We start from the raw sequence: 12,658 nt of genomic DNA, 5'->3' as shown, positions 1-12,658 counted from the left end.
CTGTACTCGCGCACACACACGTACACACACAGGCACACACATACTGTACTCGCACACACACACGTACACACACAGGCACACACATACTGTACTCGCACACACACACGTACACACACAGGCACACACATACTGTACTCGCACACACACACGTACACACACAGGCACACACATACTGTACTCGCACACACACACGTACACACACAGGCACACACATACTGCACTCGCACACACATACACACACAGGCACACACATACTGCACTCGCACACACACACACACACACAGGCACACACATACTGCACTCGCACACACACACAGACACACACATACTGTACTCGCACACACAGACACATACACACTGAGAGACACACACATACTGCACTCGCACACACACACATACACACACAAGCACACACATACTGTACTCGCACACACACACAGGCACACACATACTGCACTCGCACACACACACATACACACACAAGCACACACATACTGCACTCGCACACACACACAGGCACACACATACTGCACTCACACACACACACGTACACACACAGGCACACACATACTGCACTCGCACACACACACATACACACACAGGCACACACATACTGCACTCGCACACACACACGTACACACACAGGCACACACATACTGTACTCGCACACACACATGTACACACACAGGCACACACATACTGCACTCGCACAAACCCACACGCACACACACATGCCCACACATGCACACTTGCAGAAACCCGCCAAACCCACGCAAGCCAAAAGCCGGCTGCTGAAACCACGGCAAATAAAATAAAGAAGGCTAACAGTTAATGTTACTGATGTAGCTCTGGGCTAGACCAGGCTGTGCACCCAGCTCATTGCAATCTCAGGCGCTGTTCAATCTTTTCTCTCTTTCCAAAGAACTTTTTTCAATGTGAAATGTTCTACTCGATGAAAAAAAAATCCATTATAATCCCAGAGAGTGGAACACTCTCCTCTCTGGCGACCCAATTATCAAGGTGAATCGAACTGGACCAAGATGTAGAATGATTAGATGCAATGTGAAAATACCCTTACTTTCCAGCTCAAAACTGAGCCTTGCGTAGCTGAGAGAGTTTGTCCAGCGTCAACCCTCCTCACAGTCGCCCAGTGTCCCAGCTATCCCCTATTTACATGTGTTCAAATATCCATCATCCTTCACATGCAATTGATCCCAACAAGCCTGAACAATGTAATTGACATCAACAAACCGGAACAATGTGATTAACAAGACACTGACCGGTCCGGGCGACAGAACAAAAATTCAGGAGAGAAGTTGGGAAACATTTCTTCAGGCAAAGGCTGGTGGAAGTGCGGAACCAGCTCCCGCAAAAGGAAATAGATGTTAACTCAATTCATTTTCAATCTGAGATCAGTAGAGTTTTGCCAGGCAAGAGCATAAAGAGATACGGAGCCAAGGGGGATGGGCGGAGTCAGGGTGCCACAATTTCATTGGATGCTGGAATAGGCTCAGGGAACAATGGGTGAAGGGTCGACCCATGTTTCTGACTCAGAATGAGGAGCCGGGACAGAGTGGATGGGGGAAAGGCTGTCCCCCTCCCCCACCGGTGGAAGGATCGAGAACGAGAGGGACTCCACAGATTGAAGGTAATTGGAAAAAGAGGCGACGAGGACACGAGGAGAACCTTTTTCACCCAGCGAGCGGTTAGGATCTGGGATGAGAGCCAGGGTCAATTGGGGCTTCCCAGAGGGAATTGGATTAATATCTGTAAAGGAAGAAAGTGCAGGGTTACGGGGAGAAGGCGGGGGAGACGTGGCACAAGGCAAAATGCTTATCCGGCGAGCCGGTGGGGACACGATGGGCAGAGTGGCCTCTTTTTCTGGGGTGACAATTCTGCTATTCTGTGAGGAGCACTGGTGCGACGTTCTACAATTCCTCACACCATCTCTGAGGCTGCAGCTTATCTGAGGAGATGCCAGTCTAGAGCGGACAGAGGTGGTTGCGGAACTGGGATTGACCAAACTCATATTGCACGGGTCCCTTACAGAGAGGGAGCATAATACAATCCCAGTCTGGAACCCAACAATGGCTAGGATACTAGGGTACTAGGATATTTTAATTTATTTTAAGACTGTGCGGAAAGAATGATTCACTCCAGGCGTGAGTGCATGAAAATAAGGGATTTGGTATTTCCAAAACAAAACTTTATTATGAATACAATATTATTAATTTCACATTCAAAAAAGTGCAGCTTACAATTACCCCTTAACATTACTATACAATTTCCATAAAACAACAAGAAAATAAACATACAGCTGTCAATTCAGCTTTGAAATCAGCAGGGCATAGAATAATACTTCCTTTACAGAACAGATGTGGTCCCAGGTTAGAACCCCTGGAAATTCTGGCTAGATATCTACAAAAAGCTGCTTCACCTGGATTGGTGTCTGCTCCTTCCTTGCCCTCAGACAAGACTGCTCTGCTTTAAATATTATTACTCCTTTTGTAACTATCCTACTGTGAGAGAAAATTGCTTTGAATTGTGGTCAAAACATGGACTGCCACGTCAGACTGCAACTCTTTTCCCAAAAGCTTTTTCAAAATGTCTCTCTGAATCCCTTAGCTCCACCCAGCAATGACATAATCTGCCCAAGCTGAAAGAAAGAAACCAAATGAACTCTCCAGGGCCTTCCCCAGTCAAACCACAGTGCATTCGCCCAGACTGAAAAACACATCCCTCTGGCCAATTTCACCTGCCTCCCAAAAGCTCCCTGCAAAAACAAGATTATTTTTTTTAAAAACATGATCACTTCGGTCAAACACACTATCACTTTGGGCTTTCAACCCATAAATTTCCCAACTCTTAGATTCCAATATTCCTAAAATCCCCCATTCGTCACGAGAGGAAGAGTCAGGTACAACCAGTCGAACCCGAGTTGGCAGAGGACGAAAGACTGGTGGCTCACCGTCAAAAACTACTATTATTTTTTTGTCCCCCAGGAGGTCAACTTTACCTTCGAGCGGTGAACTTCCCCCTCGTCGTCTTCCCCGCCGACTCCAAGGATTTTCCTGCTCTTCAGTCGGCTCACCAGGTCAGTCTGGCTGTGTTTCTTCAGCAGGGAATTGTGCGATTTGACAGCCATCATGGTCCTCCACAACCTGACTCTCCTAACTCCCAGAAAACCGTCGTCCTGTCACAACGCAGTCCTGAAACAAAAAGGCAAAGAGGGAGCTCGCCGCTTTCATTCTGAGGTGCAGCTGAAATGGAGAGTGGATTTATTATTGAACATCAAATTAGTCTATTATTTATAATACTTAGGCACTAAAACCACTTCAGGCTTTCAGCTACCAACCCCTGAAGTAATGTATTTGCCTTAAAGTGTGATTAAAATCACTGTAGCTTTGTAAGCAACTCATTGTTATTGACTTGCATTTACGTAGCGTCTTTCTCGACCCCGGGACTTGGCAGCGAGATGAAGTGTTTCTGAAATATAAACAGGAAGTGCTGAAAATACTCAGCAGGTCGGCGGAGATTGAAACACAGCTGTGCTTCAGATCCATCAGCTTATCATCAGAATTGCCAGTCCTGCCAGAAAGTCACAGATCTTAAACATTCGCCGTTTCCCGCGTCCCCCTCTCCCCTCAACCCCCAAATGCCCCCTGATCTGTTCAGCATTTTGAGGTGTAGTCGCCGTTTCGGTGTCAGAAAAGCGGCAACTGATTTGCAAACAGCAGGATCCCACAAAGGGCTCTGTGATGGTCGACAGTGATGTCAGTTTGGGTAGGGGGGCGGGAGGGGGGGGGCGATCAGTATTGGTCAGGTCACCGGGTAGCCGATGAGTAGCCCCAGGAGGGCAGATGAGACACGGTTCAAAAGATGTGGGACAAGATTCCACGTTTCCCGACGGCAATTTCGTAATCGGCGTTCGGGCGGAGAATCCCTTTTCTCGAAGGAAACGGGGGCGGTGCCTGTTTTACGCAGGTTGCGTATGCTCCCCCCGCCCCGAAACGACATCATGGTGGTGCGCGGCGCACGCCGTTGGGACAGCCTCAGTTCACAACGGCGCTGTGGGCGTGTGGTCCCAGGCGTGCGGGAGCGCGGCGTGACGGCTGCGGACTGTGTCCAGTGCCGCCAAAGTCGGGCGGGAGCCGTGCTGCTGGCTGGGTGGTGGGGGGTCTTCGGCGGGGGCCGGGGGTACTGGTGGGGGGTGGCGAGGGGATGCCTAGGGGGTGCACGGCCGGTGCCTTTTTGTACCGCTGCAGGTCGTCACCGTGCGTATCCACGGCCACGGACCCAGCAATTCTCCGGCTATTTCGCAAGGACGGGTGTTTTCCGTGGCGCGGCTGTTAGCAGCATCGGTGAGGGGGCGCCGCCGTCTTTTTCCACGTTGAACAGCACGGATCCTCCGCGCTTAGCCTCAGAATTGGGGAATCTCGCCCATCATTTCCGACAGTTCAGCGCTCCCTCGGTGCTGCAGTCAGTCTGGATTCTGTGATCGAGGCTGCTCAAATAGAATTGGTGAACACCCAGCCTTTTTCAGAAGGCAACAGTGAAAAAGAACACACAGGAGGAGAAATCATCTTGGCTCCAAGTCAGCAAAGCGCCTTTGAAAGCCAGCAACATGAAGGTCCTAGGAGACATAATTTAAGCCAGGGAGTTCATACTAAAAATTGCGGTCCCTTCTTGCTTCACATCTGAAAAATGAGAGGGCGGATTTTTGAATTGGAAACACAGATGACTCAAATCGATCTCACATTGAATTCCAGAATAAAGACACTGAGGAGCTCAGATTAACTCCATGGGACCCGGCAATACCTGCTGGCTTCAGCCTCACAAACGCCGCCATCAATAATCGTTTGTGGGTTTTATTTCCATTCGTGAATTTGTTTCTAAATGTCATGACTCCGGAGTGATAAGAGAGAAAGAAAATCCACAGCTCTGTGCGCTTAATCACGCCTTGGGGAACGTCGGTTAAGTGGCAGAATCAGTCACACTGCACAGCTGCGGGGGTGGGGGAGTGGGGGGTGGGAGGGGGGGGAAGGGTGGGGGTGACACACGTCCAAATCAAATTGCAGCTTTTTGCTAAACTCCCGAATGTTCTCACTTTGCCTTCCCCAATTTACGGCCTGTGTCTCCCTCTTTTTGCCACAGGCATCATTCCACATAACTTGTTTCAAAACTACTTAATTCGCCCACACCCATTATCAACAATCTGGGGGTGGGCAGCACGGTGGCGCAGTGGTTAGCACTGCTGCTTCACGGCGCCGAGGTCCCAGGTTCGATCCTGGTCCCAGGTCACTGTCCGTGTGGAGTTTTCACATCCTCCCCGTCTCTGCGTGGGTTTCACCCCCACAACCCAAAGATGTGCAGGGTAGGTGGATTGGCCACGCTAAATTGCCCCTTAATTGGAAAAAAAAGAATTGGGTCCCCGAAATTTATTTTAAAAAACAAAAACAAACAACATCCTAGGGGTTCCCATTGACCTGAAACTGAACTGGACCAACCACTGTGGCTACCAGAGTAGGTCAGAGTCTGGGAATCCTGTGAGTAATTCACCTCCTCAATCCCTGTTCATCACCTACAAGCGACAAGTCAGGAGTGTGATGGAATACTCTCCACTTGTCTGGGTGAGTGCAGCTCCAATAACATTCAACACCATCCAGGACAAAGCAATCGATTGCTTCCCCTTCCATAAGCATTCAATCCCTCCACCATCCCTTCACAGCGCCAGTGTCCCAGGTTCGATTCCCCGTTGGGTCACTGTCTGTGCGGAGCCTGCACGTTCCCCCCCTGTGTCTGCGTGGGTTTCCTCCGGGTGCTCCGGTTTCCTCCCACAGTCCAAAGACGTGCAGGTTAGGTGGATTGGCCGTGCTAAATTGCCCTCAGTGTCCAAAAAACGATTAGGAGGGGTTATTAGGATAGGGTGGAAGTGAGGGCTTAAGTGGGTTGGTGCAGACTCGATGGGTCGAATGGCCTCCTTCTGCACTCTATGTTCTATGTATCTATGTATGTATTGATGCACAGTGGCAGCCCCAAGGTGCACTGCACAAACTCCCCAAGGCTCCTTCGACAGCACCTTCCAAACCCACGACCACCGCCATCTACAAGGACAAGGGCAGCAGACACATGGAAACACCACCACCTGGAGGTCCCACCCCAAGTCACTCACCACCCTGACTTGGAAATATATCATCGTTCCTTCACTGTCAGTGGGTCAAATTCCTGGAATTCCCTCCCTCACAGCAGAGTGGATGTACCTACACCTCAGACTGCAGTGGTTCAAGATGATAGCTCAACACCGCCTTCTCAAGGGCAACTAGGGATTGGCGGTAAACGCAATGCCCACATCCTGTAAATGTATGAAAAAAATGAATGGTATGAAACTCTCTTTTCCCTGAAGGCTCACCGAGCCAGCCCAGATGGGCGGGATTCTCCGATATCGGCGCGATGTCCGCTGACCGGCGCCAAAAACAGCACGAATCAGTCCGGCATCGCGCCGCCCCAAAGGTGCGGAGGTCTCTGCATCTTGAGGGGCCGAGCCCTCACCTTGAGGGGCTAGGCCCGCACCGGACTGATTTCCGCCCCGCCAGCTGGCGGGAAAGGCCTTTTGGTGCCCTGCCAGCTGGCGCGGAAATGACTTTGCCGTGCGGCGCATGCAGCGTCAGCGGCCGCTCACGGCATCCCCGCGCATGCGCAGTGGAGGGGGTCTCTTCCGCCTCCGCCATGGTGGAGACCATGGCGAAGGCGGAAGGAAAAGAGTTCCCCCACGGCACAGGCCCGCCCAGGGATCGGTGGGCCCCGATCACGGGCCAGGCCACCGTGGGGGCACCCCCCCGGGGCCAGATCGCCCCGCGCCCCCCCCAGGACCCCGGAGCCCGCCCGCGCCGCTGTGTCCCGCCGTCCCAAAGGTGGTTCAATCCACGCCGGCTGGCGTGGGTTGACAGCGGCGGGACTTCGGCCCATCGCGGACCGGAGAATCGGCGGGGGATTCCCGCCGACCGGCGCGATTCCCGCCCCCGCCAGTGGCGGAGAATTTGCGACACGGCGGGGGCGGGATACACGCCGGTCCCCGGCAATTCTCCGACCCGGTGGGGGGTCGGGGAATCACGCCCCCTGTTTCTTGTCACACATTAGCCCATTCATACTTCATCATTTAAGGGTAAGATTAAGGGTAAGATCCTGGCAGGGATAGAGGATTGGCTGACTGACAGAAGGCAGAGAGTGAGGATAAAGGAGTCTTTTTCAGGATGGCAGCCGGTGACTAGTGGTGTGCCTCAGGGGTCGGTGCTGGGACCACAACTTTTCACAATGTACATTAATGATCTGGAAGAAGGTACTGAAGGCTCTGTTGCTAAGTTTGCAGATAATACAAAGATCTGTAGAGGGACAGGTAGTTTTGAGGAAGCAGGGGGGACTGCAGAAGGACTTGGACAGGCTAGGAGAGCGGGCAATGAAGTGGCAGATGGAATACAATGTGGAATAGTATGAGGTTATGCACTTTGGAAGGAGAAATGGAGGCTTAGACTACTGTCTAAATGGGGAAATGCTTCGGAAAGCAGAAGCACAAAGGGACCTGGGAGTCCTTGTTCGTGATTCTCTTAAGGTTAACATGCAGGTTCAGTCGGCAGTTAGGAAGGCAAATGCAATGTTAGCATTCATGTTGGAAGGGCGAGAATACAAGAGCGGGGATGTACTTCTGAGCTCAGACCCCATTTGGAGTAATGTGAGCAGTTTTGGGCCCCGTATCTAAGGAAGGATGTGCTGGCCTTGGAAAGGGTCCAGAGGAGGTTCACAAGAATGATCCCTGGAATGAAGAGCTTGTCGTATAAGGAACGGTTGAGGACTCTGGGTCTGTACTCGTTTAGAAGGATGAGGGGGGCTCTTATTGAAACTTACAGGATACTGCGAGGCCTGGATAGAGTGGACGTGGAGAGGATGTTTCCACTTGTCGGAAAAACTAGAAGCAGAGGACACCATCTCAGACTAAAGGGACGATCCTTTAAAACACAGATGAGCCCCGGTGGCAAGTGTGATTACAAATAGGCAACGATCTGACCACTTCCGACTATATAGGGGCACAAGACAGGGATGTCCCCTGTCCCCGTTACTGTTTGCGTTGGCAATTGAGCCACTGGCCATAGCGCTGAGGGGCTCTAGGAAGTGGAGGGGGGTACTTAGAGGAGGAGAAGAGCATCGGGTGTCATTATACGCGGATGATTTGTTGTTGTATGTCGCGGACCCAGTGGAGGGGATGCCTGAGATAATGCAGACACTCAGGGAGTTTGGAGAATTTTCAGGATATAAACTGAATATGGGGAAGAGTGAACTGTTTGTGATGCACCCCGGGGAACAGGGCAGGGGAATGAATAGACGATTTAACGTTGAGGAGGGTAACAAGGGATTTCCAGTATTTAGGGATCCAGGTGGCCAGGAACTGGGGAACCTTGCATAAGCTTAACTTGGCACGACTGGTAGAGCAGATGGAAGAGGACTTTAGGAGGTGGGACATGGCGCCCCTGTCATTGGCGGGCAGGGTGCAGGCGGTTAAAATGGTGGTCCTTCCGAGGTTTCTTTTTGTGTTCCAGTGCCTCCCTGTACTGATTACAAAGGCCTTTTTTAAGAAGGTGGACAAGAGTATTATGAGCTTTGTGTGGGCTGGAAAAACCCCAAGAGTAAAGAGGGGGTTCCTGCAGCGCAGTAGGGACAGAGGGGGACTGGCACTGCCGAGTCTAAGTGATTATTATTTGGCCGCCAACGTGTCAATGATATGTAAGTGGATGAGGGAAGGGGAAGGAGCAGCGTGGAAAAGACTGGAGATGGCGTCCTGTAGGGGAACTAGTCTAAAAGCACTGGCGACGGCGCCGTTACCGTTCTCCCCGAAAAAATACACCACAAACCCAGTGGTGGTGGCAACTCTGAAAATTTGGGGGCAGTGGAGACGACATAAGGGAGCGACGGGTGCCTCAGTGTGGTCCCCGATAAGGAAAAACCATAGGTTCGTCCCGGGAAGGATAGATGGGGGATTTAAATCTTGGCAGCGAGCAGGAATTGCGAAATTGAAGGACTTGTTCTTAGACGGGACGTTCGCGAGTCTGGGAGCACTGACAGAAAAATATGGGTTGCCACCTGGGAATGCATTTCGCTATATGCAAGTGAGGGCATTTGTGAGGCAACAGGTGAGGGAATTTCTGCAGCTCCCGGTGCAAGAGATCCAGGACAGAGTGATTTCGGGGGCATGGGTGGCTGATGATAGGGTGTCAGATATATATATAGGGAAATGAGAGACGAGGGGGAGACGATGGTAGAGGAGCTGAATGGTAAATGGGAGGAGGAGCTGGGGGAAGTGATTGAGGAGGGGCTGTGGGCAGATGCCCTTAGTAGGGTAAAGTCTTCGTCCTCGTGTGCCAGGCTCAGCCTGATACAATTCAAGGTTCTGCACAGGGCGCATATGACTGGAGCAAGGCTGAGTAGATTTTTTGGAGTGGAGGATAGGTGCGGGAGATGCGCGGGAAGCCCGGCGAACCACACCCACATGTTTTGGTCCTGTCCGGTATTGCATGGGTTCTGGGTGGGTGTGGCAAAAGTGATTTCAAAGGTGGTGGGGGTCCGGGTCGAACCAGGCTGGGGTTGGCTATATTTGGGGTTGCAGATGAGCCGGGAGTGCAGCAGGCGAGGGAGGCCGATGTTTTGGCCTTTGCGTCCCTAGTAGCCTGGCGAAGGATTCTACTTATGTGGAAAGGAGCTAAGCCCCCGGGTGTGGAGGCCTGGATCAATGACATGGCACGGTTCATAAAATTGGAGCGGATAAAGTACGCACTAAAAGGTTCGGCTCAAGGGTTCACCAGGCGGTGGCAACCGTTCCTCAACTATCTCGCAGAGCGATAAGGGAAAATAGGAAAGGTAGCAGCAGCAACCCAGGGGGGAGGGGGGTGGGGGGAGGGCTCATTTGGGTCCTCAGGGGTTTTATGTGTGTGTTTATATATTAGTTATTTATATTAGATGTTACGAAGTTACTATTTTAGTTACTATTTCTGTTGTTTCTTATTTTGTTGTTGGCAGTTGTCGTTAGTTAGCATATTATTTATTTTTAAAACGATCAATGTATATATTATTACAAAGTTGTAAAATGGGAAATTATTGCTTGATCAAAAAACTTTAATAAAATATATTTATTAAAAAAAACAGAGATGAGGAGGAATTTCTTCGGCCAGAGGGTGGTGAATCTGTGGAACTCTTTGCCGCAGAAGGCTGTGGAGGCCAAATCACTGAGTGTCTTTAAGACAGAGATAGATAGGTTCTTGATTAATAAGGGGATCAGGGATTATGGGGAGACGGCAGGAGAATGGGGATGAGAAAATATCAGCCATGATTGAATGGAGGAGCAGACTCGATGGGCCGAGTGGCCTATTTCTGCTCCTATGTCTTATGGTCTGATCATAGGTTTGTGACCAATTGAGAAGCATAAAATCGGGCGGGGTGAGGAGTCAGAGATCCCAGTGTGGGGAGAGGCCCAGGCTAGTGCTCTGGAAGCCTGGGTTTGAATCCCACCAAGGCAGCTAGTGGAATCTTTGTTCAATTAAGAAATCTGGAATAGAAAGTTAGACAACAATCACCGGTTGTTGTAAAACCCCCGACTGAGGGAGGGAAATCTGCCGTCCTTACCCGGTCTGGCCTACCTGGGACTGGAGACCCACAGTAATGGCCTAGCAAGCTCAGGAGCAACTAGGGATGGGCAACAAATGCTTGCCTTTGCCAGCGATGTCTTCCATGAAAGGTAAAGGGGGAAAAAAAGTAGGAATGTTAGGCTGATGCTTTTGACCTTCAGGTGCCTTGTTGGGGTAAGGCAGAAGGAGCTTCATGGGGGAAGGGTGTAGTTTATTTTTCATGTTGCGGAGAATTGTCTGGTGTTGAACCAGGGGAGGGGAGGGTTTAATCATTGGGGTGTTGTCCAATTATAGGGATCTGTCCAATCTTCAGAGGGACTGGGAAGTGCCCATTCTTTATGCGTGGCCCCACTTCATTGTGGCGCCAACTATTTGACCATGGTGTGCTTCACAGAACATTCCAGTTTTGTCATCGCCTGACGCCCAATCACTATTTCCAGCAAAGGTCACCTGATAATGATCAGAAGTGGACCCCCCCCCCCCCACCCCAGCTTCCCCTCCCCCATCCACCCTACTGTGCCCAGACTCCATCTCCTCAGGGTACTGAGGCAAGCTGTAGCACCCAGCAGCTACCTGCACCAAGAATCAAACCTACGACATTCCTTGTCCCGGCTTGGCACCACGCTGGACGGTGAGAAACATTTTTGCATTTACCTAGCGCCTTTTAACAACCCAGGCTACCCCACAGTGCTTTACTGATGCAATTTGAATTGCAGTCACCGTTGTGATGTGGGAAACCCGGCCGCCGACTTGCGCACAGCAAGATCCCACAAGAGAGCAAAGTGATAAAGACCAGATTCAAAATAGTGCCAGGGGTATTTATTGTGCGCCCGCCTGTGAGGGGTCCCGGTTGACCACTTCATCCGAAAGACGGCACCCCCGACAGTGCGGCACTCCTGCAGTGCTCCATCAGAATGTCAAAGGGCTGATTTTTCAGACATAGAACATACAGTGCAGAAGGAGGCCATTCGGCCCATCGAGTCTGCACCGACCCACTTCAGCACTCACCTCCCCCCTATCCCCGTAACCCCACCTAATTGTTTGGGTCACTAAGGGCAATTTAGCATGGCCAATCCACCTAACCTGCACATCTTTGGACTGTGGGAGGAACCCGGAGCACCCGGAGGAAACCCACGCAGACACGGGGAGAACGTGCAGACTCCACACAGACTGTGACCCAGCGGGGAATCGAACTGGGACCCTGGCGCTGTGAAGCCACCGTGCTAATCACTTGTGCTACCATGCTGCACTGGGTATGTGCACACGACTTATATCGAGGGCACGAGTGAGGCACGGCGCCCTGCATTATTCAGTGGCGCCGAGTTTACTAAAACGCCACCAATCCCCTATCACCTACTTTCTGCTGGCTCACCGGGAGGAGTTGCCAAAGCTTGCGATAAAGTGGGAAGCTTTTATTTCAAATCGACAACAAAAACAGGAAAGAAATTAAAAAGGTTCTCCCACTGGGAGCTCTGCTGGCACTCGCCAGGGATAACAATTAACGTAAATAATTCAGGAGAATATCGAAACATTCTGTCCGTACCTTTTTACTTGTGGTCAGGGTTCATGCTAAAGTTCCAAGATTTAAGGTGCTGCAATTTCTCCTTTGCTCTGTTTCCAATGGCTGGTCTTGCTGTGGGTGTTATGTGTGTTCGAGGCAGAGAGATAGCACGAGAGACAGGCAGAGACACAGCCTTACCTTAATGTGTGGAATAGAGGTGCAGTTCAAGATGCAGTTGAGTGCACACGTCTCTTTGCCGAAGTTAATCTTATTAAAGGTTCTTGACGCGCATGCTCCATCTTTCTCTGTGGCGCCTGGTTCCCATGTTCACAAAGGGACAATGTATATGGCATTGGGTTCGAATCATGCTGTCCGGCAGGTCAAGCTTTCGCTGCAATAAATAAATGAGACAAAGTCTAGTCTGTGCTCGTTAAACTGACATTGGGTCCTAGTTGATGAAATTCTTATCTGTCGGTTCAAATCTTTCCAC

General features: G+C 50.9%; 1 protein-coding gene across 2 annotated transcripts in view; it reads right to left on the bottom strand.

The window, feature by feature from the left end:
* LOC140403955 (tumor protein p53-inducible protein 11-like) overlaps positions 1–12,446 on the bottom strand; it is a 41,053-nt gene extending 28,607 nt beyond the window's left edge. The window contains exons 1-2 of one of the 2 annotated variants that reach the window (XM_072492244.1): positions 12,367–12,446; positions 3,017–3,209 (exon numbers count right to left, since the gene is read on the bottom strand). In XM_072492244.1, the coding sequence (XP_072348345.1) occupies positions 3,017–3,148 (132 nt within the window). In that variant the 5' untranslated portion in view covers positions 3,149–3,209; positions 12,367–12,446. Of the gene's footprint in view, positions 1–3,016; positions 3,210–12,210; positions 12,331–12,366 lie in introns of those variants that run through there. The other variant, XM_072492243.1, reaches the window with a different exon arrangement.
* Between the last annotated feature and the right edge of the window lie 212 nt (positions 12,447–12,658).

The sequence above is a fragment of the Scyliorhinus torazame genome, chromosome 29 (assembly GCF_047496885.1).
Source record: "Scyliorhinus torazame isolate Kashiwa2021f chromosome 29, sScyTor2.1, whole genome shotgun sequence".
NCBI lineage: Eukaryota > Metazoa > Chordata > Chondrichthyes > Carcharhiniformes > Scyliorhinidae > Scyliorhinus > Scyliorhinus torazame.
This window is presented reverse-complemented; position numbering and strand designations above follow the sequence as displayed.